Raw genomic sequence first — 26,559 nt, forward strand, 5'->3', positions numbered from 1 at the left:
ACAATTTTGCAGTAAGGACTCCTCTTGCACAGCTTAATCCAGACAGGAGAAAACCATCTGAAATCAATTTTTCAGACATGAAAAAACCTATGTTATGCTATATTATGCTATATATTATGCTACATTATCCTATTACTTATCCCTTCTCATTTTAACCTGCTAAAACCCATCAACCATTGATTTTATGGTTTCTAATGAAGAGTCTTACTTTTGGACAGTGGAATAGAATTTGTATCAAGCAATGAAGTCAGCACGTGTCCAGATGTTAAAAAATGGATCTAATCAAAAGCAGATCTCAATAATGGTCAAGAACACTATTATGCATGAATGCATATCTGTACGTGAATGCAATTCTACTGCTGAAGCTGAGTCCTTTGGAAATAACCTGCACCGATTAATGGAGGCATTGTATGAATATTTTTAGCCTGCTTATCCTCCCAGGAGTGTTTTAAAGCTTTTAGGAAAATTACTCTGTAGCCTTTTGTAAAACATCAAGGAGGATAAAAGGATCCTGCAGCCAAGCTTATTGTTTTGCTTTCAGGGAAAAGAGACATTTCACAAATCTGATAGTAGCCTAAACACTTTTATAGAGTAGGTGAGGAGGCGGAAATATGAAGGAGATACACAGACTAGTTCATCAGACTTACTGCCCGGATTTCGGAAGAGGGCTCAAGAGATTACAGCAGGGTGTCATATGATGCTCTTTGCAGAAAGACTGAAGCGGCATTAGGGAAGTTTTTGAAATCTGAAATGTCAAATACTTTAAGTACCTCCAGACACAACCGTTAGTCTTCAAAAGGAAAAGAGAGCGGGTTCAATTTCCAACCAATTGTGCAGCTCCCCTCTTATTGCCAAATACAGCCCCAAACTGACTACTAGAGCAATGTAAAACATCCATTGACAGTGCGAGGATGCATGTGTCAAGGTGCACAACTGTCTTTCCTCACTGAAAAGAAAAGCTGTTTACTTCTGATTTTCCAACATACACATAATAGTTAAGAAGGGCTTACTTAGGTCTTTCTTGAGTTAAGTACACATCACCTTTTGCAGTTTATGGTTATGTATCTGGGCTATTTTTTATTTATGAATAGCTGGAAATAGATGCATAATTTTTCAACGTGATTATACATTCTTTAAAGCAGGGAACTGATCCTGTTAGATATCGTCAAGCAGTAAGTAAACTTGTAAGCCATGTAATCGCCTGTGAATTACCTGTTTTTTCTTGCACAGAGAAATAGTGTCCCATGCTGTTATTCAAACCTATAATTTCTAGCAATTTTGAAGACCATTTGAAACAACAGCACTAAGTAGTATGAATTATTGCATACTTCTAAGGGAGGGTTAACTTTAACTCCTAAAGACAAGCTCTAGGGACATCAAAAAAACAAATGAAACATACCCCCAAAAATAAAAATGTAAATAATAGAAAGTGTAATTTGAGCCATACTACTCATGTTTGCTATTCAAAGTGAGTGGTAACTGCAAGCTCGCTTTTTATGGACAGCTACCCTTCTAAATTCCCAAGCTGGTGCTGGCTGCTCAAATACCTCTCCTTTGCTGGGTAAGTCAAATAACTTTTAGCAAAGGGATTTTCAAATACTCTTTTGCTGCCTTTTGAAGGCTCACCTGCACTCTAGGATCCTTCTGGAATGCATTCAGTTTCTGCTAAAAGGGCAGTCACACAGATTTCAAGCAGCATTTAAATCCCAGTTAAGCAATCCAGACTGCAGAGAGCCCTTTTTCAAGGGCAAATGATGTGAAAAAGGTGATCTATTTTGTTCTGCTTTACTGAAACCAGAGACATCCCCAAATCAGAGGTATTTAAAACATTTATTAGCGTTAATCATTGTAGGTTAAATAAAACACAAAAACTACATTTTAGGCCAAAAAATATTATTAGGTATGATACAATTAATATGTAAAACAGAAGGTAAAGTATTAACAGATTGCAGCATCTCATACATGAAGCGAGTGGGTCCAGCCCAGTCAAAGCCCTTATATAAAACAAAACAGAGGAAGAGTACTTAGCATGTGATTTTGCACTGACAATTCATCATTGACTTTGGTTTAAATAATTAAGGGTGGGATAATAAAATATATCATCATTGTACTGCAAAGGTCTGATTATGGGTCAGAGTGCTCTCATGTTCAATCTAGCTGGTTATGCTAACTACCACATGTAATAAAGGAGTATTGAAGACCAGGGATAAAAGGTAACTTCTCTAGTAATTAATATAGCCCCATGTTATGTTGAAGCACTTCAGATAGACCTGCTGTACCATAAACAAAAACAATCTATTTTTTTTGTGTAACTTTAATACTTCTGAGTCCCAATTCTTGCATAATGATGGCCTTTTTTATATTTCTTAGTCTGCAAGACAAACGCTTTCTGTAATATGCCATTTTCATGCATAAGAATGGCAAGTCAACAATTGTACCTATGTGTATTCCATATTATTGCTACCATCAGCCTGTAGACTTGTAGCTTTAAGTTCATAAAGATGAAATGATCATTAACAAAAAATTTACTTACAGTATACAATATGCAGTATATGTGAACCAGACATAGTGAAAAAACACTACATGTCAGCATAACAATACAAAACTGTACTTATATACACAAACATATGCAGAGCATATATGAAAACTAGTTCCTTTTTTTTTTTTTTTTTTTTTTTTTTTTAAGTAACTAGTTCATGACAAGCCAGAAAAGCTAGTCACCCACAACTGGATGGTCACAGTCTTGAGTGATGGTGGAAACAGACTCCACCAAACATACTTGGTACTGCAGCTTGTGTTTCAGTCCTGTTACCAGTTCTCTTCAGAAAACCCATCTTTGACAAGTCCAGCACCAGCTGCCCAGTGTAGAAGTGTAGCACTATTATTAGAGCAGATCAGCTATGGAGTCAAGTGCTCCTGTACAGTAATTCCATTCTTAACCAGCCACTAACCACTAAAAGGAATTACAGTTGCTGCTGAAACTTTTGCCTTCGAGTTAATTTTTGGTATCATGCCATTTTTCGAACTGTTTATGAAGGGTGGCAGTACTTTCCAAGCAACAAAGGCAACAAAAGGAAGCTGAAATCATGAATTTTGTAGTTGTCTGGGCTCCCTCAACAGCCAACAGAAAGGGACAGGCACCCCTGTCAGATTCCCTTATACTAGGACAGGATGAAATGTTCCCTAAAGGAGCCTGTCTCTCTCCCCCCTCCCCAGACTATCAACAAAATGTAGATGATTGCTGAATTTTCACTTGAAGAACCCTGGACTATCTCTAAAATACATTCTCCAGTTAAGCAGTCGTGCAGATCACAGATCAACAAAGGTAATAAAACTGAAAGTTTACCTTAGACCCCCTTTCTTCTGCTCATTCCCCTGTGTTTGATTCTGTATGTATTATCCAAGGACATACTTTCATGTATGAGTGCTTTCCAATGAGCCCAGAATATCATGGATTGTATGTGGAAAAAGTACTGTTTTTTAGATTCTTAGATAAAGTCAGATGGGATGTTTCCCACGTGTAACTATTTCCTCAATGGCCCTCTGAAGACAAGGAAATGCTCCTGCTGATTTCAGCTGGCTCTGGTTCAGGCACCAACAGTCAGTTCCATTTTATCAAAGTAATCTCACAACAAAGCAATAAAGTCTGTTTTTGTGTATAAACATGGGTGCCAGCCTGCCCGTACCTGATTTAAAGTGGAAAGTTATTTTTCTCTTTTGTTTGCTTTTCATACAAGTCCCCCATCAAATGTACGATAAGGTTAATATTCCTAAAAGAGAACAAATTAATATTGTGGAATGCAAGCTGGTTCTGAAGCCTGCCTTTCTTACCTTACTTCAGATTTCCAATGGAATTAATGAAAAAGAGAAATTTGTAATTTATCATCAGTCACACACATTCATAAAAGATAGAGGTGGACAACACATAACGTTAAACATTATTTCTAGTTCCTAACCACTGTTTTGTTTTTCTACATTGTATTTTCAAGTGCTTCAAGCTTTAAAGGTATCAAGAAGAAGGTTGGAACTCCAGGTCTTCCTGGGGCAGACGGGGAACTGCGTGGCGTTCAGCCACCTCCTTTATGACAATTCCTTCTTTTATATACTCAGCATCTCATGGCCCAGATTCTGACTCATAGCCTGTAAAAATTGTGCTCACTAGGATCCATTTTTTTAGTTAGAAAATTCAGTCCATTTCTTGCTGATGTTTACTGAAATCATGAGATAAAGCTACAGATTTAGAATAATACAGAAGCAGACTCCAGTTAGAAAAATGGCAGAGAAACTGCAAGCCAAAATTCAGGTTTTATGGATTTTTGCATACTACTATTACACGGAACACTGTAAAAAAAAAAAAGCCAACTCCACTTTGCAATGTAAGAAGAGAATATTTTGCAGCAAATCTAAATTTTTTATGTATAAAAGGTTCTTTTTATTAAAAGAAGTCATTGGCTTAAACAGAGAATCAGAGAACTCTGATACTGTAATTTTGATAGGATATTAGAGGATTTCCCAACAAGGTTTTGCAAAATCCCTTTGAAGTAAAGCTTTTTGTTTCTGGTCCTTGCATCATTACTCATTGGGAGTATCGATATCACTGTTTTCAAGATAAGGAGCCATGTCACTGAGATCACAAAGTCCTTTCCTCAGTGAAAAAGCAAAGGGTGCTGTTTTTCAAGTAAATCAAAAGAGATCAAGTTGGGTCAGCAGCACCGCCTACCCGTCTGTGAAGTCTGCTTTCCAAGTTTGATTGCTCCATTGTTACCATTTTCATGAGGGTCTAAGGGTGGAATTTGCCGACCTGAAAGACATGAGGAGACAGTGAATTCAATTTTCCTGATGTAGTCACAGCACAGGCAGATAATAGGATGATTTAGCTTGCATAAGAATTACATCTGTGAGATTTCAGCAGAAATGACCATCTTCTGTGTACCTTGAGCCCTTTTCCTTGCATCCTGTTTATGAAAGAAGGAAGCACTAAATACACTGAAATTAGGTTAGACATATAAATCGAAAACAATTATCTTACTGAGAACCCTTATAACAAAGAAACAGAAATTCTCAGCTTTCTCCTAATTCCACTTAAATGTGAGTGGTGCTAGTTTAAGATCTTGACTCTCAAATCTGCAAGGCATTTAGTACACTAGAGCTTTACAAAACACGGCAACTAAATACATGCTGCCCACACTTGGAAAAGAAAAACAAATGTGTTCTTTTCATTGAATCCCTCCCTCCTTTTGCATGGACCTATGTCTTCCCAGTTGACAGCTTTGATAACTTGAAAAACCCTACATTCTGGACTTTTTAATCGCCTTATTATGTGATTATTTAAAGTGTTTAGAAAGAATTTCAGCATCACAGGAGCTCCAGAGATCTCTCCCGGGGCAGAAAGCATGACTCCAAGCCTCTCCCCTGTGCACCTCTTCTGTACTGCTGCATCTTTTGTCTAACTGGCTTCCTACTCATGGACAACATGTAATATGCGAATATAATTATAAAAGGAAAAGCAAGATCCTCCCAGGTCCAGTCCTCTGTCACTGGTACATGCCTGGCTTTTCCATTAAGCCCTCTGTTTATTCTCTCTGTCACTATCTTGGAGAGCTTGCAGTCATGGTAACTTACTTTCTCATTACCTTGTGGATTTGCTAGAAATGTTTCCTGAAGCTGAATCTGTTTTCTGTGAACTACTACTGGTTTTACCATTACCCATGTCAAATAACAAGAGTTAAAATATTTAACATTTGTTTGTTATGTGACACTTTGAGAGCATAAAATCATTGCTCCTGTGAAGGACTCTTCATAATCCATCTCAATCTTATAGTTCAGATTTCTCCCCATCCTTTGCTGCATTTATTCACAGCTCTGTTGCTAAATATTCTATAAGTTACATATGTTAAAGCCTGCTAATTACTGGGGATTTTTTTTTTTTTGCAAGTTAAAAGCATTCAGGAAAAATCCAATCCCAGTGAAATTAAACAGCAAAATTTAATTTGCAAAACTCATCCCTAAAGTACTTTTAATCAAACCCATCAAAATTTCATCTATCGTATTCAATCAGTTCTGAACAGGCATTTTCTGCAGCAAAAGTGTGAGACTACTGAAACAGATAATCTTAGGCGTTTGCACACCCGAACAGGAGAGCAAAAATTTCTCATAGCACTAGGATAAAAATTCTGTATTTGACCCAACACAGTGAGAAATAGGTATCCTGAGAGCGTCAGCATGTGCCAACATTAAAATACACTTTGTTTTAGGTCACTGGAGTATGAACTTTACCCTGCTTATAAACATTAAGTCTAAACATAATGCAAGTGCCCTTCCAAAATAAAATATAAAGCAGAATGGGTGGTCAAAGATAGACATTACATGCATCAGTTCTGTCAGTTTTGTTCAGAGACCAAGACAGTCCACTAATCTTCAAAAAAAATCTAGAGAAGATGCAGAACTTAGTATTTGTAAGAGGCATTCCAAGAAGGTAATGCTGACATTTTAGAGACATGGAGAGAACAACTGCATTAGGTACCTACCATCTCCAAAGCACTTGAACTCAATGCCAGCTAAAATAAAATCCTGTCCATTTGTCTTAGAGAATAACATAGCTGAAAATGTTGGAATCAATGGTCATGGTTTCCCTAAAATACCACTAAGCATTTGCTTCTTCTAACAGTAAGCTTGGAGGAGGAGAGTTTGTACAGGCAAACTAGCTTAAAGTCTATTTTAGAAATCCACATTAATGATTTATTGTTACCTCTATTTGTTTTTCACTCTGTGCTTCGCAGTACTTCTGAGTTTTAAGTCTTTTCTAAAGTACTCTGATGAGTATGCACAGGAGCAGGTAGGCTTATCTTTGGAGCAAAAATATTGCAGGCTTCAAGGTCAGTAAGCACTTTGTCCAATTCAGAACAGGACACAATATAGTTGGACACAGTTAAGAATCACCCTGGTTTATTCCATTTCTCAAAATAATAAAACCACACAGATAGAAACTACAAATTAAGAAAAATGTCTCTAGACATAACATTTGCTGTTAGTTATTCTGGCTTTTGCATGTAGGTACTGTTTGTTATTAACTAGTCATATTTTCTGTTGGTTGGATTCCCCCTTTGTATTCAATACAAGGAAAAAGTTTTAAACTGCATTTTCGAGCGTCCAAGATTTTTTTAAATAGGTGAGTATTCTCTCACTTACTATTTCTCTTGTTATCACATTTGTTAAGCCATCAAGTTAAACCATTTTAATAACAGGACTTATCCCTATTCAAGGAACTTTTGTCATCTGATACACAGTTGACAGTAGCAACTCTCTTGGAGAATAAAACTCAGTCTAACAACTTGGAATCAGCCTCACAGTAAATGGCATTAGTGATTCTTTACCAACGGCCAGGGGAAATGATGTTAATTTTAAAAACTGTACTTTCCTTACAGAGTAATGGATCTGGGTAATAAGAAAATATCAATCAGAAATCTGTTTGGCTTTAGAGATAAAAGAAAATACTGGGCCCAATTTGTCTCTCTCTGGGCCTCCTTAACAGCTAGTCTCACAAGAGAAAGGTTTAAGAAAGTGGCAAAAGAACACTTAGGATCAGCAGTGAAATGCTGAGCTTTCATCTACATTTGGTGCTTCCAAACCAGATCCATCACTATAACTGAGATGATTGCAGTGCTTTTAGGCATCTCATAATTCAGCTCTTGATAAATATAGCATCAATATTCCCAATACCAACTCAATCTAGCTATATACTTTAAAACAGTATATACCATCTCACTGGCATACACAGTCTCTGCTCCAGAGGATTAAAAGATACTTATGTACTGGGTAACCTCCAGCACTGTTATTTATTTATGCTATTTCTTTCATGCAGTTCAAGTCAGAAGAGAGCAGTAGTGCCCTGACAGTCAGCCCAGTAATTCTCCAGTTTAAGAAATAAATAGATTAAGACAATTCATCTTCAAACTAAAGACTGTTCTGTTAAGATAAAGTCTTCTGAGAAGTTCCAGATGAAGTTCAGAGAAAACTCTTCTGTTGCCTAACTTAAAAGAAGACAAACTAGATCACAAACTAGATCACGGATAAAGCATCTTTTCCACATTTTACACAGCAGGATATAACTAGCCAGTTTATCATTTGGCTAAAGAATACAAACAGCATGCTTTAGGATTGCAGATGAAATGATCAATCACCCAGAGAAAAATAAACGTGCATACATTTGTCTAAGAACTCAGGTGCTTTATTGGTGAAATTGGGAACTTACAGATATACTATTAAATCATTCTAATAAAGATAGTATAAAGTTCCATATGATGCCTACTGCTGGTATTTCCATGAAGTGAAGTCCACTGATTGTGATTTAAAATTAGATTTTGTAACTGCATTAATTAAATACCTGATTATATATTTGTTTCAACTTCACTGATGTTAAGAGTATCATTCTCAGATTATTTTGTGCAACAATACTGTGTTTTATAAACATGCACCTCTATACATATGTGCAGAGGTCTTGGGGTCCTCTATTACCTGCTTCTAGTAAACACAGCTCAGTGTGTAAAAAAGTAAATCACAAGAGACTGCTCAAAGATGGGATTACAGAAATTGTCAAGGCTCTGAAGTGAAACATCCAAGTTAACAGGTGGGAAGCACTAAATCAATTGTATCTCCCCTTCTGGCATGTCTGAATTGGGCTGAGGCAGCCGAGAATGAAGGTCAGAGCCTTCTCCAAATACTTGGTGGAGTTCCAACTCCTGCTGTTGAATCTGAGACTTGTTAAAGTAAATGCATTAATCAGCACTCTGGGAGTTGTGGTTCTGAGAGTGCCAGAGGCAAAGAGATTGGGAAATGAGAGGGTGGGACAAGAGGTAAACAAAATGGGAGGGGAGAAGAATGAAAACCGGAGCAGGAAGCAAGGGAGACAACAGGCATTGGGCCATAGCTCTGCAAGAAGAACTTGAAAAAAACCCAGACAGAAGAGTATGGCTTTGTTTGCAACTGGAAGCCCGGTGCTGCAACAAAGCCATACCCATCTGCTTTTTTTCCAAGCGCTCTTTGTTCCCTTTCAAGTGCGATACTCCAGTTGTAAGCTACGACACCCCTTAGCTCAGAAAAATGAGGCTTTGAGTACTTTCTTTTTCTTTTTTTCTTAATAAATGAGACCAGTTTTATCAGTGACCTGTGTAAGACTGTACAAAACACCCTTAAAGTTGAGTATAAGAAAAAAATTGGGTTACTGCGCTGGCAAAAGGACAAACACCGCAGTACCTTGGATAGAGAGTGCTTCAGAGCATGTAACAGAAAGAAAAATGGATGCGACTGACCCAATATCATATCAATCCAAGCTGGCACATCCAGCCAATCCCATCCAGGTCCAAAAGCAGCACAGTCCTATTAACAACTACAATAATTCTGGTTCTGGTACTAGATGACACATCACAGTGCTGCACTGTGTCTTTCTGTGCTCTTCTTCCATCTGTTCTCTTTCTGAAAATTGTATACAACTTAATTTCTAGGGGCTGGAAGAAGCGGCTTTTTTCATTAGTGCACAATGTGAAATCCATTTCACTGGGCTCCAGAGCAGCAGTCTGACAGCTGTCACAGCATTCTGATGATATGACTGCTGCAACTCACCTAAGAAAAGCTAGACTTCTTCAAGTAATGGTATGACAGCTATATAGTTGTCAGAATCTCCTCCTAAAATTGCCATCTATACTACAGCAAAGTGAGCCTCTTGCAAAGTACTGCTCTCTATAAACCATACCAGTAAAGCACAGCCATCTGTGAAGGCAGAATGAAGCAGGCACATCTTATCCAACAGTTTTGGCATTTGCATACATGACCCTCTCTGTACCTGTAGACCTTGCAACAGTCACACTTCTTATCTCCCTAAATCCTTTCATCCTTTGAAACCAGTTTCACTGGTATTTAAAGATTTCCCCATGTCTCTCGCTTGGGTTATACGGTTTGGCCCACTAGTCACTAATGAGGGCTAACGGCCATTTCCCCCCAGACTCTCCCCCATTTTTGCAGTGCCCCAATTGCTGCAGAGGTGACTGCTGTTCACTTGATTTTGTACATTTCCACACAAGGTAACACTTATTTACAACATCAAGGAAATTGCATAATTAAACTTAATTAAGTTGCAATTATTTTAATACTTCTAATAGCATATCTAATAGCATCTCAATGCAAGAACCCACTCCTCCTTTTTTAAGCAAGAAGTGTAGAATTCTGATACTGAAGTTCTGGCTAGGAGAAGCAGCAACAACTATATTTTGCCCGCGTAATTAAAATCTGCAACAAAAAAAACTTAGATCTTACAACCATCAAAGTAAACAACAAAATGCCTAATGACTGTAATTACTAGGAGATCCAGCCTTGATTTGAAGTCCTGCTCTGATTAACTTTGGGCTCTTTTAGTTTGTTTACTAGTTTATGTTGAGGAAATCTCTGATGGTTGGAGAGAAATGCAGCACCTTACAAAATTAACTTTAAGAGCTGTCCAGAGGCCAGTAAGTTTTGCTCCATTAAATAAAATTTGAAGGCAAGAAGAAGAGAGATAATCCTCTAATAAAGGGAGCAAAGCCATAAAGAATATAGTAGCAAACATTCATTTTATGTAAGCTAGGGCAAAGGTTTTTCCTTCCACAGTAGATGACTGCCCCCTACAAAAATTCAGTAATGAGCTTGGGCTGCCTTAAAAGTGGCATATGTGGATTTCTGCGTAACACAAATAAACTTGCTTTTCTTAAAACGTCTTTCATAGACCTCTTCAAAGCAGTTCACAAACATCTATAAATCAACAGACAACAGAACGAAAACTATCATATTTCTCTCTCACAAAGCTCTAAAATTGGCCATCTACAATTCCATTCATCTAAGCAAGCCTATTTTGAGTCAGTCAGTGCAAGGACCAAATGTGTTTTTTCAGCTGAAAAGGAAAACTGAAAACACCCAGTTTTCACAGACAGACATTTTAAACATTCCTCTGTAGTTTTTCCAGTACACAACCTGTTAAGCCCTAAGTTCTAGAGGTTTTTGTTTTTGTTTTTTAATCTCCTAGTATTTCTAGGAAACAACCATTTGGGTTACATTAAATATTCAATATCAGAGTTGCTGGCAAGGCATCAGGAAATCAATAGCTTCATATATTTATAACGGCACATTTACCACATGAAAGGTTATATCCTGAGACAGAAACTCTCTGCTCTAATTAGGAAGTCCAGTCTAGCTAGAACCTTCTTATAGGGGTATCTAAACATGAACCTGTCTCACATTCTCTTAGTAATAGCATCAGTAAGATTGAGTGCTAACAACTCTTTACAAGCTTTCTGTAGAGCAATTCTGATAATCTTATTCCTCACTTCCCTCTCACTCCTCAGGGAAGATGCTGAAATGCTTCAGTCTCGATCTCTGTGGTAGCACACTGGTCCCCAATACTTGCCAGACTTCAAAAATAATGTACAATCATCATTTATTTTTGTTTATGCGTGTGTTTATTTCAAATTTCATTTAGCTAGTTATTCTTTAGTAGTTTCTTTGTCCCAGTGCCTGTTTACCTTTGGACTTACTGAGGCAAAGTGGTATTAACCTAGGACAGACATTTTCAGCTCTGTCATTTACAGAGGGTGGATTATATCATTTATGTAATCTTCTGTTTCATATCTGGGGCACCTTCATGCTATGATAATAGGCTATATATGTACACTAAAGAAAAACAGCTGGGTGCGTACTGGACTTGAATAATATAGCTAAGGCTTATTTTATTTGTTAAATAAATGGGCATCTGAAAATTACAAGGGTGTGATTGCTACAAAATTACAGTACACTTGGGAAAACTTGTGTAGTCATTAAAAACCGGATGGGGAAGCTGCCTTCACAGGCACAATCAACGGTCAGTGTACTGAAGCCCCACAAACAAGAAGGGTCAATACAGAACTGGTATGGCCCACTTGTACAGTCCATTCACAATTTTACTGCTATTGTTTAATACATTCCTGGCATTTTTGTTGCTGCTGAAGTATAAACCAGTGGCAAGCTCCAAGAAGTTGCTATGCATACGATTGTTATTAATTTCTTTTTTCCAGCCTTAGAATAGTTAATCCTATGGACACTCATCTATTAAAAAACGAGCTCATGGAACACATGAAAAAAAAAATCTATCATTTTAAGCCCTTTTTATGTCAAAATTCTTCCAAGACAGACATTGGGAAAAATTTAGTCCAAGTGGTCCATGTACAACTATACTAAAAATATTCGTTTCTTCTTTACAGAAAAATAAGCAGCCATGTGATGTTTCACAATCACAGTAAGTCTTTAGTCAGGCTCTGCTAAATGTTATCAGGACAGACTGCAGTCTGAAATCACAGAGGTGCAACAGACAGTCAGGAGTTACATTCAATTATGCAGCTTAGTGCAAACTCTCTAGGGCAGAGAACGTTGGCTTGGATGACAATTTTGCTCAGTCTGCCTCCTCAACTTTATTTGCTAAGTATATTGACTGCAGAATCCCTTTCCTGTTGGATTTGCCCCATTTTCAAAAATCAAAAACTTTCACTGATTCTAATACTTCACATCTTGTAATTTCCTGAGAAGAAGAAATAAGGACAGTGTATTTGTGTTGAGACTGTGCAACTAAGACATACCTCAAAGCAGTCTGCTAATCCTAAGAGAGACTAATTAAGTAAATAAACAAACAAACAAACATCTTTTAAAAATAATGCAACATAATATCCTTAAAAAAAATTAAGTCATCTCTCTTAACGGCCATAATTTTGTTAAGATTTATCTTGTTACCACCAAACAACCCAGTCCACCTTTCCTCTCCCCTTTAGATCACTACCTACAGTAATTCCTCCCCCCTCTGTTATGCTATTTTGCTCAACTCACAACATTTTCCTTGGAAAAGGGACAGATGCCAGACACCTTAAAAAGGAAAAATTATATTAAAGTACCCTTGGGAAATGGAAAGTGTAAGCAAGTAGGATGTAACATTTTAGTTAAATTAAAATTTAGTTTACCTTTTCTGTTTGTTACATCGATTTCAGTAAGATTTTTAATGGAAAAAAAAATCTCACATGTGGGAATATTCTCTCAAATCCAGGCTATAAAACAGGCAATATAATGAATTAATTGTCTACCTAAAAAATCTTAAGAAAATTGAAGTTGCTGTCCCTTTGTCAATGGGCTGGGGAGCAGCATCATGCCCTTCTACAGAAGGGCAACGAGAAGCCACAAACTCTCAGGCAGTGTCAAAGCAAAACTAAAGCTGCAGCATGACTCTGGGCGTCACACAAATAAAATTATTCAACAGGGCAGAAGACATGGCTGCAGAGAATCTTCATACATGAAAAGTCAGAACTGCTGCCATTTAACTTGGGCCAAAGACAGACTTTTTTTGGAAAATGCATTCTTTTCAGTTAAAGCCGTAAATACAAAGACTGAAGTAGCATAAGACATGAGAAAGTTATTATCCATGCCCTCTGCCCAGTCACAAAGATAATCTACATTCATATTGATTAATTCTTGTGGCAATTAAGCATTTTTTGCTCGATTTTCACTATATTTCCATAAACATATACCACCAACTTTCTGCTTTCTCTCCTCTGAGTTCTTAGTAAGGTCACAAGTACATCCATTGAGACCAAATATTTCTAAACATAGAAATAATTGCCTGTGGAATTAAGTGCACTTGCTTAGTTATCTAGTTCATACTAAATTCAATTTAGCTGATTTTCCTCATCTAATATTAGGGGCAGTGTATGCTGCCAACTGCAGCATTACCTATTAAAGACAGAAACTAATTATTTAATTACCTAGCATGAAGGAGTTCCTCTGCTAGAACATTCACAACCATCAGATACAGATAATCAAGTAAGCTATCACAAGGAAGAACTGGTTCCTGCAGACAGCCGTGTTACACATTTGTACTTTTTCTAAAGGGGTAATAGAAAGGTAGTGTCTTCTAGGAATATCAGTTCTCATTAATTAACAATTTCAAATGCATCCTGTGCAAGTGAAGCAATACATGAACAGGCCCTGTTTCAGTCAAAGTGTGTGAGGCAATCATCAATATGTGAAGAGAGAGAGAAAGAAGAAAAAAAAAAAAAAAAAAAAAAAAAAAGGACCTCATGGAAACAGATGAAGCCAAGATTGAGCTGCACATGATGTCTCCTAGGCCTCTGTGCCCTGAAACAGGATTCAGGGAGAGGAGGAACCACTAGGATTGGAAGAGGATCAAGTTAGGGATCTCCTAAGAAATCTCAGTCCCTACAGGTCCAGATGGGGACCAGATGGGCTACATCAGAGGGTGTTGTCATCTTGGAAAGGTTGTGGAGATTGGGAGAAGTCCCCAATAACTGGAGAAAGGCAACTCTGAGACACCATTTTCAAAAAGGGCAAGAAGAATGAGCCAGGGAACTACAGGCTAGTCAACTCCACTGTTGTCCCTAGGAAAATCATGGAGCAAGTCCTTTCAGAAGCCATTTCTGATTACATGAAGGTGAAAAAGGTGACCAAGAACCATCAGCCTGGATTTACCAAAGGTAAACCATGCCTGATCAACCTGATTACCTTAACGATAAAATGACTAGATCTGTGATTGAGGGAAAAGCAGTGGATGTTATCTACCTTCTCCCTGGCAAGGCTTTCAACATTTTCTCCTACAGCATCATGGTATCCAAGCTGAGATTTAATAGTCTAGATAGGTAGATTATTAGCTGAGTGAAACAGTGGCTGAATCAGACTCAAAGGGCAGTGGTAAGTTGCAAGCAGAGTACCTCAGAGGTCTACCCTGAGACCTCTGTTTAGTATCTTTTATCATTGGCCTGAAGGAGGGAAATTCACTATTGTCTGCTTTGATCAGAAGATTGATCAGAAGACCTCTTGAAGTTCCTTCCAACCTGCAGGGTTCTGCAGTTCTCCCCACTTTCAGTCAGAGATTGAAACTGAAATTCCTAGAATGCAAACTGAATAAGACATTTTTTTCTTCTCCCTGTGAGGGATATCAATCTCATCTTGTTTAAAAGATCTCGAAAGAATTTTTTTTTTTTTTTTTTTTTTAAACCAGATGCCACTGCAATGACTATTTTCTACCTACCTTAGCCCTCCAGGCACATTTCTCAGCGAAAGAAAGCTTTATCAACGTGGTAAGATCAACAGTATCTCCTCTATAGAGGGCTTAGTGTGAAATAGAAGATGTGGCCCAAGCCAGGATTTATATACAGAATTAGATTGAATAGGCTTACCAGTATACACTAGCTACTATGTTTGGCTCTAGCATATTCAAAGTCATTCTTAGTTTACATTGTCATAAACAGCAGTCATACTACTGGCTCAGGAGGTTTCTTCATGTTCTTGGGAAATTTTTTACACCTGAAATAGACAATTATTTTCAGATGTCCTCCAAACAACCATCATAAAAAAAAATTACTTACTTATTCCTTGAAAGAGTTCCTCAATGTTAACGGCATTCTTAGCACTGGTTTCAACAACAATTGCACCTATAGAGTCTGCATATTCTTTGGCATCCTTCATAGGAACCTCCCTAAAGAAAACATTGACAAATAAAAGAAAGCAATTTTTCAAAAAAGAATTTAATTTTGAAAGAATTAAATTAGTTTCTTAGTTGCAATTTCTCATATCTTGATCTCAGATTGATTAAAATACATTGATAAATCATGTGATTCCTGTTTCCACCCAGGTCCATGTAAATACAACCAAATAACTCAACATGACCAGGTCCATGATATGAAAGACCATCGTGTACTTCACAAAATAATTTGTTTCAAAGGGCCCAGGTGTTTTTAGTATGTCATGTGGCATTCTTAAGAAGGTAACCAGCTCCAGAATGTACACTGCTGTTTATTCAAATTAACCACTGTGATCATGTACTTTATTTCCTTCCATAAGTCAGTGAGTTCTTAAAAGCAAGACTATCACATTAGTACCCTGGGTTAACTTGTACCACATATGCCCAGGCAGAGCTATTCCTCATAATCCTCCTTCAAAATGGCTTCATTTTCACACTCATGTTTCTTCTCTCTCAAACTCACATGAAGACAAGATTATGATTCACATGTGTATCACAGCTGCTTGCCTACCTGACCTTTCCCTAGCAGAAATACTAATAAAAAGTGTTGCAGCCAAATAGTATCAGTTTGTGACAACCATACACATTAACTAAATCTGAAGCTCCCTGTAGTATAACATAAAAGACCTTAAACATAGACTAATTCAAAATGCATTAGTATGCTTTTCTTCCTTGTGAAAGAAGTGTCATCTTTTTTCTTGTTTTGATATTTAGATCATCATACTCAAATATCAAAATTTCACTAATGACTGGTTTGCAGATTTCTTGGACCTGCTGCTGAATCCATGTTTTAAAAACAGGAAGATAATTTAAGTGACATCGCCATTTATTCTTCTGTTGGTTTGATTTTTAAATTTGACCCTGCCAAGAAAAGCATTAAACACTAGAGAAAAGACACACAACTCTTCCAATCCAGGCAGGCAAGCAGGACTATCCACACCAAGCACCCAAACAAGGTGTGGTACAACTCTTCCGGAAAAAAACCAGTAAGAGCATCATATATCTAAGTGTTTACAAGCAGCAGGAAAACAAGACAGATCCTGAAAAAAATAGGAAAGCCATTGTCTCCAAACACATTAGCAAGAACAATGAAAGCGAAGCTTTCTTAAAAACACTGGTAGAGTATCCTCATTTCATAGCCAACCCTTCAAATGCAAAAGCTTGTAAATGCAACTTAAATCTGCAAATGACTTCTGCTTCAGACACAAAGTAAGCCCCATGTTGATCTTATGTCTGCCTGAGCTGGGTGGGCAAAGCTGAGTCTGGCTCTGCCTACCACTGTCCGTAACCACTTCTCTTCCTCATGTTTGAGCAACAGTTCAGAACCAGAGACTGGAAGTCAACATGCACCGTAGATGCAACAAATCAGGGGAATACATGTTGGGACCTGGTGCTGCCAGAACTGTTTTCTTTCAAACTGTTCGATATATTAACTGGTGTGTTTCGTGTGGCTTTACAGTTGTCTGTTGCACATGCAGAACCAGCTCCAACTTGTTGACCTCACAGCACTGAGGTACCAATCCAGAGATTCCTAGTATCACTTCTTCCTAGTGCAAGTGTCTTAGACTTTAAGAGAAGGTACCTAGATGACAGCACAACAATGCAATTTCACAGTTAGTTTATGAAGGTAGATATTTGAAATAATACCGGTCTGCTGCTCATAGGAAAGAAGTAGAGAGGCAGAATAATTGCCTCTGATCTATTACGAATGGTTTCCAAAAATTAGGCTGCAATTTCAGTATCTGGATTTACATCTTGTTTCCTGTAATTGCATCTTCCTATTCCAAAAGACACAGGGAAGGCAGCATTCCCCTTACTAATTCTGAAATGGCACCTGGCCTTTATTATGAAAGGTACCACCATCTGCTGATGATTGTGGAGATAAAAAAAAAAAAAAAAAAAAAAAAGAAAAAAAGGGAACTTAACTACATAATATTCAAACCACGGCAATGAAAGAAATTTGGGAACACAGGGCTACATAACGAAGACTTTCATCTTGTTCTAATTTAGAGGAGAAAGCAAACTTCAGAATTCCGGGCAAAGGTAAAACAGCAGTAAGTGACGATACTCCTAGGAAGTGCCATGAAACGTCTTAGCCTTTTCTGACACCATTTCTAAACAAAGTCTATAAGCTTCCACTACAAGTGGGCAATAAGCACGCCATCCAGTGCTGCCAGGATTGAAAGGCTGTATCCATCAAATGTAGTTATTGTAACCTAAATGTCAAGATTGCTAAGGTTCTACTTTGTCTGAAAGTAAAAGCTCGAGTTCTAAGCCACAAAATGAATAAACATAAGGCAGGGTGAAGCAGCAAGAAGGCAAGAACCTTCAGTGGAGTGTTGAGAGAGTATTGTTCCAGGGCTACGGGGAAAGTTAGGACAATTTTTAGTTCTCAGTTTCTGTTATGACTAATTGACTTCTATATTGCTCAAAAAATATTTTGGATGCTTACAGCATTTTAATATTCAAGTCTCAGCTCCTTTCTTTGAGACTATTTTTCAGTGACTTGTCAGAAGGAAGAGACTATTATTTAAAAATACGCCAAACACTCAACAGTACTAGAGTTAATACCAAAAATGAGTATTTATATTCATCAAATTTGCCTGTCCACCAGTAGAAATTTCTTCAAAGTCAGGGAAGAAATCTATTTCGATAGATTGCCAAGACCTGCTGAGAGCCTATTAACAACACTGAGAAGAGCAGCATGAATCCTAAGTGTCCCAAATCTATCTTGGCAGCTCTAACTCAAATTTTAGATGCTAAATGAGGAGGGTAACATGGTCAATGATTGTAAGAAATAGTGCCAGCCTCTTCCCAGAGGAAAATAATAAGTTCTTTTTGATTCCCATTCATTCCTCCTTACATTATCTCCTACAGTGATAGAGATGGCTGAAGCGAATCACCTGGGACCTGGTCAGCTTGTCCTCTTTGCTTCTATTCATGTTGGTCTTAAAAGCAGCTGTCTCTCTAATACCCAGCAAAACATTTGCCAAAAGGTCTATAAATCCAAAGCGAGGTGCCAAAAAAGCATTCTACAAGCTTGCACTTGTATGCTCACATCATCTTGTTTTTAAATTCTCTGAATTCAAAAGCCTATGTATTTCCTACACGCTAGAGAAAAATGTGATAAATTATTGAAATATTTCACCTAAAATCATTTTTACTGAAGTCAATTTTAAGACACAAAACAGTCAAGGAATACATACCACTGCATGTACTGCATAAACAATCAGAATTCTAGAAGAACTGTGAAAACATATCACATATAATATAGCCTGCTCTACTTGTCCAGCAAAATCTCTTTAACCGGACATCACTGAAGGACTTTAGGCACAGAAAAGGCTGGGAGATGCAAAGAGAATAACTGCATGAAGAAAAAAAAATTCCCAGAACTGTTCACAATTATTAAAAAAAAATTTTAAAAACCAAAATGAGTAAGAGGCATTTGCTATTTTGAGGACAATGAGCACCATGCAAACACCAGAACATTTTGTGCATGGAGGAGCTGTACTGACTAAACAGGAGCAAGCAATAGATGGTCAGTCAACAGTTGGTGGGAAAACAGTCACTCTGTGAGAAACCATGGTATTCTCACACCACTTTGCAGTGCAAGTTTTTCTCATCTCCCTATGTAAACTTGTCTGTGGTAGAGCAGCAGTTAAAAGCTTCCTGGTATGGCACAGACCACCAAAAGGCACAGTATTACCTTTTAACTCACTTTATGGATTCATTTGCACTGATTGCCATTTCTGACAATCTCCAAACCTATCACCCTTGATTTAATCAAGCAAATGTATTGATGAGAACATTTAAGCAATAAATTTAAAGTGAGTCTCAGGGCAACCAAAAGCTCTAATTTGTGCTCTCTTTTGTTTCTATTTTTATAATTCTCCTTTCTTACCTCACATTTGGAAACCTTTTGTCTTATATTATATGACTTGCTTTCACAGTGTTGACAAGCTGATTGACAAGTGTTGACAAGTTGATCACATCATCATGTAGGAAATGGCAATACACTATCTGTGTCCCCCACTTTTAGGCCAATAGAAACTAGGAATCTTGTACGGTCAGGGCTTGTTCAGGTCTTACAGAAAGCGGTCATTTTTTTTGGTTTGTGTTGGTTGGTAAGTGACAGGCTGGGGGGAGGGGAAACCAACACAGGTCCATCCACATGCCTTGGTTCAATAAAGCAGTGTATCAAGTACTTGAAGTTACACATATGCATCAGGGCTGTGGTGAACCTAGGCCAAAGTAAAGACTATAAAACGGAAGGGGAATATATTTGAACCATAAAGAGAGCCTATGAGGTCCTATGAGGAAAGTGTCAAATGTGGCCGCTAAGTCTATACTCAGAGCCGAAGCAAGAAACAACAGAATGTTATGGCCTGCCACAAAGGATTACTCTTGTGCAGCAGAGTGTGCTTCCATTTCCAGAAAGGACAAACAAATCCAAAATAGAGCCAACTAGCAGAAGAGTGAATCTAGCTTCAAACGCATCACAAATAGCATCATCTTGGTTTGTCTGCAGGGTGGTTGAATCTAGCTCTCCCCTTATTTACCCAGGAAGTTCTTTGCTTTACACATTGGATTCAAGCCTTGCGTGAGGTTACACTCTTTAAAAAACAAAAAAACAAACAAACAAACAAACAAAAAAAACTGTCTACATCTAGTATTAAGCCTTCATTTGATTAAAATGCAGCATCTCTATCACTCCACAACAAGAGAGGCCTGAGTTGTTGTGAAACAATTTACAATGACACCGGTTACAATCAGTTACGTTAAATGATCAGATGGTTTCAGTTGTCGCAAAGCGTGACAAGTTCACAAAGCTACTCTGTGAATAAAATCATTCTACTTCAGGTCCATCCTTCTATGCTTACATTCTTGATTTTGCTCATAGCTTAGTATGTGCTGCACCTTTTAACACGAATAGAAAAAAAAGAAAAAGGCGAAACAAAGAAGAGTTTTCCATTCCCAGTGATTCAGAACCTAGAGGGTATAGACTAAACAAATACAGAGGAAGGGCAGCAAAAGAGAGATTTAAAAAATATATATATAATTCAAGGTGTGCTGCTGCTCGTGAGGTATAGCTGTACATCACTGAAAGCAAACGTATTGGTAGGATGACTGGTGTTAGAAAAGACGCAATATGGATGACCAAAATGTTATACTATGGTAACAACAAAGAAAACTTATCTGTAAAAACAAACAGCAATCAAAGCTACAAGAAAAACAAATGTATTACCTGATATCCGATAGATCACATTTGTTTCCAGCAATGGCCATTACGATATTTTCAGGACCATGTTCTTTTAGTTCTTTCACCCACTTCTTCAAAGTATGAAATGAATCCTAAATCAGAGAAATAAAAAATAGCTAACAGCCTCGTCTCCTCTGATGTTTTTTTTTGTTGTTGTTGTTGTTTTTTTTTTTTAAGTTAAAGGAACAGGGCTTTGATGGTCTTAATGCAATGATAATCTCACAGATCATAAGGCCAAAAGAGGATCACTATGCCATCTGTTTTTCAAACCTGAAGTCATGAGACTTCCCTAAATTAATTCTTGCTTGAATTTAAAAACTTACTTTTTTTTTTCTTTTTTTCTTTTTTAAGGAAAAACGTTCAATGCTGATTTTTTAAATTTTCACTGCTGAAGAAACCACCCAGCTCTTCTTTTAAGTTTGGCTAGTAGCTAATTTCTCTTATTGTTAATGTGAGCTTCACTTGACTACTTTCAACTTCTAGCCAGTGGATTATCATCTCAACCACTGTCATACTTTCAGCAGCATCCAGAAAAGCTATCACCTCCACCACCAGCATTTCCAACTCTGTGACCTGGTAAACCTCAATTTACTCTTTAGTAAACCAAAGAGCTAGATGACAGCTCATCTGACTTTTTCCCTCCAAGTACAAAATTCAAACACTTGTTGAGACTGCCTACCTTTTAATAGTAAATTTTCTATTTCCTTATACTAATGGACTAATAGGATTAAAATCACTCTTGTTCCTAGAGAGTCTGATTTTAGTGTATGGCTGGGATTGTTAGTGAAACTCAAACAGAGCTCCCAAATATATTATAAGCCAAGTTTTCCCATCAGAAGTGCACATGCAAGTTCGGCCTAAATCAAGAAGGGCTGAACCTGTATCTCTGAGTGAACAGCACAGCCAGACATTTGGGAAAAAAGAAAAAACATTCATTCCACTATCATGGTCAACTCTTTGAGTATTAAGCATCAAAAAGTGAAATACACATTCATCTTCCTCTCTTCATTCTGCTAGTTGTTCCACAGAAGATCTGAGAAAGGCTGGCAGAACATAGTTCTATTCTTATAATGCATTACAAGATTAACTATCAGACTATCAACTATTTAAATGAAAAATAAAAATCTATGAGATGATTCACTCTTCCTCATGCTTTCTTGGCAAATTAGCAAAGGATAACAGTACCACTGTGCAGTGGCCGCCACCATCAGCAACAGATCATTGCAGTTACACACTGGAGAACCAACCCAGCCCTCCCAACCTAGTAGTAAATAATTTAATTTGCAAGAAAGCATAAAAATATAAATGAACTATCTTGATCATCCCTTTATCAATGCCTTCTCTAACGCAACTTTATCAGCGGGAATTTCTTTCAAAAGCAGTGAAAATGGAGTATAGTTAGAGCTTCCTAGCCTCCTCTGCCTGAGCAATGAAAAAAACAGTTTATGAGCTGAAAATACAATTTTCATTCCAAACTAATAATGTTGAAAAAAGGTCAGAGACTTACTACTTCATTACTTTTTTCAAAATAAAGCAGTCATGGAAGACTTCAGTTTCTCAATGCAAATGTAAGATTATATGCGTACTTAAAAATAATTAGTTTTAAAAGCAGTAATATACAAACAATAGAATTTCTGTTCAGTTAACAAAGCAGCTAGCTGCTTTTTGTAGTAAAAATTCAATTTCATACAGAGAATATAGGCTGCAGGGGGAGCGGTATTGCAGGATATCATGCTGTCTACTTAACCAGTGGAAATTCAAAGCAACTTCTCTAAAACACGGTCTCAAACCTTTGTCTGAACAAATTTTAAACAACATAGAAGCAGAGATTTACATTTAAGTTTTTAAGGCAGCTAGGCACCCCCATCCAAATCTACACAAACTACTCAAGCATATGAACACTGATATGAACAGGAATAAGCATACTTCTGTAGCTGTGCGTTTTAACTCAAACTTTTTTTTAACTCAAAATCCAAATGGAGTAGTTAGCACAGAGAAACAGTGTACAGAAAGTCTTACCTGTTTGGTGATATCATAAACTATCACAGCTGCTGCTGAACCTCTATAGTACATTGGAGCCAAGGAATGAAACTGTTAAAACAAATCCACCCCCGCCCCCCAAAAAGAAAAAACATCATGAATAAATCAGGATTATCACATTTTGCCAGGTCACAAAAACATGCCACAACCAGACCTCAGACTTTCTTCCAATAGAGAACAGGCCTCTTCAGTTGTTGCCCATCTCTAATTTTGCTTAAATCCCAAAGAAACAGACCTTCCTTATCTCCTGGTGTTCTTCATCACACTCTATTTATCTAATTAGCACTTTAGTTCCATGTATCTTTTTCATTATAGTGTATAGACGCTGAATAAAAGTTTTCATGTGAAATTCACCTATATTTGGAGCCATACCTGACAGCATATACCTCTTACACAGAAAAAAATAAAAAGGAAAATTTTGCTTTGTAGTTGTAGCACACTGAATTCAGTCTGGGGTTGAGGTTTATAAAATGCTGCAAATCACTCAGATAAAATTAACTTCTCAAAAAACTATTAACACCTGTCATGTTTAGTTATCCTATACTATAATACCTATTTTGAAAAACACAGATTCTTGTGATTTGTGTCTCTTCAGCTATTTTTTCCCCCAAGGGAAACAACCTTAAAAAAAAGAGCAATAAATACATTTATTATAAAAAAACAGCTTGCCAATGAACAGCATAATTTTCATAACTTACCATGACTAAGCAGTTGGTTTAGAATTTGAGCTTATAATTATACAGAGAAAGGCAGTCAATAAGTCTTTTTGCTGATTCACCAAAATCTATTCTTAAGGATACCAAAAATAATCTTTCTTGAAAAATATGCTTAGTCTCACTGTACTCACAGAGCCATTTTGCACATTTTTGTTTGCACAGAGAGTGATCTGTAAAATCTTCATATAAAGCTGCAGCTACTAACCAAGATCAACTCCTAAATCAATTGTGGTATTAGGGCAGGATATAAATCTCAGTACCAGTGAATGTGCACAGACCCATGTGTTATATTGCATACCACTGCAGATTTACAGCAAAACATATCTTTGCCTCAGAAACGTACTTAAAAACTGAGCATTTAGACTTAGGTAGTACAAGTATTTAGGAAGCTTCCAATAATAGCCTGAGGATGTACGCATTCCTGCCCTATCGTTTTCATCCAATATTAACTCTGAAGCAATTTTTCAATGTAAAGCAAGCAGAAATATTATTTCACTCCTGATAATATTATCTAGTCATTTTTCTTGTCCTGTAATTTTTCACCAAACACTTTATTAGGAACACAGGCTCCACAGTCATGCTGTTTCACATGCAACACATAAAGCAAGTTATCTGTGAGAATATGAGTTCGGACCATTTGCCTATTTGTAAGGTATTTATCACAGATCATGCATTCTAGTTCAAGGTCGATACTCTCTCCTACAAGTAAGGATGCATACTACACCAACAGTGACAGATGGTCAAGTGCTGAAGTGTATTGGGGAGAGAAGCAGGTGAAATAGCTCATTAATAGGAGAAAACAGCAGGAAGGGGTATGAGAATAGAAAGGGGCATCAATCAAGAAGCTAGGTCTGAGGAAAAGTGATCAGCCAGGATCTTGAGTGAGCTGGGTAGACATGTGCTTTCTGGGCTTTTAGAGAGTGGCTTTAGTACATGTTTAGTGCAATAAATTCTTTCCAGAATTTTTAGCCTCCCAGTCCATTGCAGAAATTTCCAGTGTGTTATGTTAAAGCACCCCAAATGTTACAGAGCCTATTTGTTGAGAGCAGATCTGACTTTTCACTGTGTATACAAACCCCTCCCACTCTGTAAACTTCTGGGAAAAGGACATCCTACATACGCTGATTTAGTTTTAATCTAGATTACAAAGTATTCATGAATTTACAAAGGGCTCTCAGATAACAGTAATCACACTTCACAGGAGCCATGGAGTCAAACTCACATGCTTCGAATTCCATTCATGCTGGCCCAGAAAGCACATTAAGAACCTGTACAACTTCTTGGAAATTTCTCTCTGTTGTTCTTTTGACCAAATGACAAAAACACTTTCCATAATAGCTGTTTCATTGGAGAACATTGCCAATGTTAGCGCCAGAAAGAAAAAAATACATACAAAAAACCCCAAGCTTCTTTCATTGGATGCTGGACAAGTACTTTTTAAAGGAATCTGAATGTAAACTAACATTTTTTTTTTTTGGTAGGATTAATTTTTAACTGGATTCCCAAACCAGCTCACTGTGCATCAGAGGAGCCCCAGCCTGAGATGAAAGGAAGTGAGAAAGTCAATGGATTCCCAAACCAGCTCACTGTGCATCAGAGGAGCCCCAGCCTGAGATGAAAGGAAGTGAGAAAGTCACTGGAAAAAAAAGGAGGAAGGACAGGATCACTAGAAGCTAGATTCACATTCACATTTAAATCAAACTCGGATAGCTCCACACTTGCAGAATTGCTTTGTGCACATCTCTGCAGATGCAGTCTATTTCCACGGTCATTTTTACCCTTTTTCCTGGAATGAAAGCAATAATCATTTCAATCAGTACTGGCAAATGCAGAAACAAAGAACTTCTTTTAAAAGATTTTGAGAGATATTTTTAAGTGCCATCTGTGTGAATTAATCACTTTAACTTGTTAATCACTAATTAATCACTTGTTGCATTTCAATAACAAAGACACCAAACTAAGTCATTTGACCTGTTCTTTGTGTCAAGAAACAATAAAGTGGCAAGCAGAGCCACAGTATGCAGGAGAAAAGTTACTTTGATTCAAACAGCAGAGAAATCTACTTAAATATTCCAACTCCTCACAAGCTTAGAAGGAGAGACAGCAAGACTACAGCAAGGTAGATTCAGAAGAGCCATTGCCTCTGAAAAGCACTCGTATTCAGTAGTTGTTGTTAACACACAATTATGACCTTCCTGTTCTAATGTACTGAAAATCTATTTGCTTGCTCAGCTGACAGGACAGTTATTTCCTCTTTCATTATTTTATAGTAATGTTTTAGCTATAAGGCATGTTAAGAAGAGAACGCTTTTCATCCATATTTGTGCATGTAGCTTCAACATTTTTTTAAAAAAATCAAGTGATGATTTCATCTGGCATTTAAGTTTATATTCCTATTTAGATAAAATTGAAATTCAAGATTTCACGCTCTACGTTGAAGTGACCAAAATTGTATCAAAATACACTTTAGTGCAATTTCTTAGGGTCTGCAAGGAAAAAAGTACTTTGAAATTGTTCAATACAAACTGAAAGTGTGCTAGTAACAAATACCATAAGAAATCACTGTTGTCCATGAGAAAACATAAAAAGACTCTCTGCAATACTGAATGAATCAACGGGGATTGAAAATTTGTACTCCAGAATAACTTTCATCGTTAATAATAGACTCTCTTAACAAATGTGCTTTATGAGCATGGAGTTTCAAAGATCACAAAAATATCAGTAAAAGTATTATGCAAATAATAAAGAAAAGTCTTGAACCTTTTCCTGGCCTAATTACCTGGAAAAAGAGTCATGCAAAATTAATTAAAGGGATACAAGATCCTAATGTGCACATTTTTCACCTGCCAAGGACCAAATGTGGGACAGAAGCCCAAAACAAGTGACACACAAAAAAGCGGTTCACAAAATTATATCTCATGGGGTTACCTTCCATATTATAAATTCCAATTTCTATAACCTCGATT

General features: G+C 37.2%; 1 protein-coding gene across 1 annotated transcript in view; it reads right to left on the reverse strand.

The window, feature by feature from the left end:
* Positions 1 to 1,811: 1,811 nt before the first annotated feature.
* RAB31 (RAB31, member RAS oncogene family) overlaps positions 1,812 to 26,559 on the reverse strand; it is a 62,474-nt gene continuing 37,726 nt past the window's right edge. The window contains exons 4-7 of the mRNA XM_064507202.1: positions 22,857 to 22,928; positions 20,823 to 20,929; positions 15,423 to 15,532; positions 1,812 to 4,801 (exon numbers count right to left, since the gene is read on the reverse strand). Coding sequence (XP_064363272.1) covers positions 4,704 to 4,801; positions 15,423 to 15,532; positions 20,823 to 20,929; positions 22,857 to 22,928 — 387 coding nt within the window. The 3' untranslated portion in view covers positions 1,812 to 4,703. The remainder of the gene's footprint in view (positions 4,802 to 15,422; positions 15,533 to 20,822; positions 20,930 to 22,856; positions 22,929 to 26,559) is intronic.

The sequence above is a fragment of the Dromaius novaehollandiae genome, chromosome 2, assembly GCF_036370855.1.
Source record: "Dromaius novaehollandiae isolate bDroNov1 chromosome 2, bDroNov1.hap1, whole genome shotgun sequence".
Taxonomy (NCBI): Eukaryota; Metazoa; Chordata; class Aves; order Casuariiformes; family Dromaiidae; genus Dromaius; species Dromaius novaehollandiae.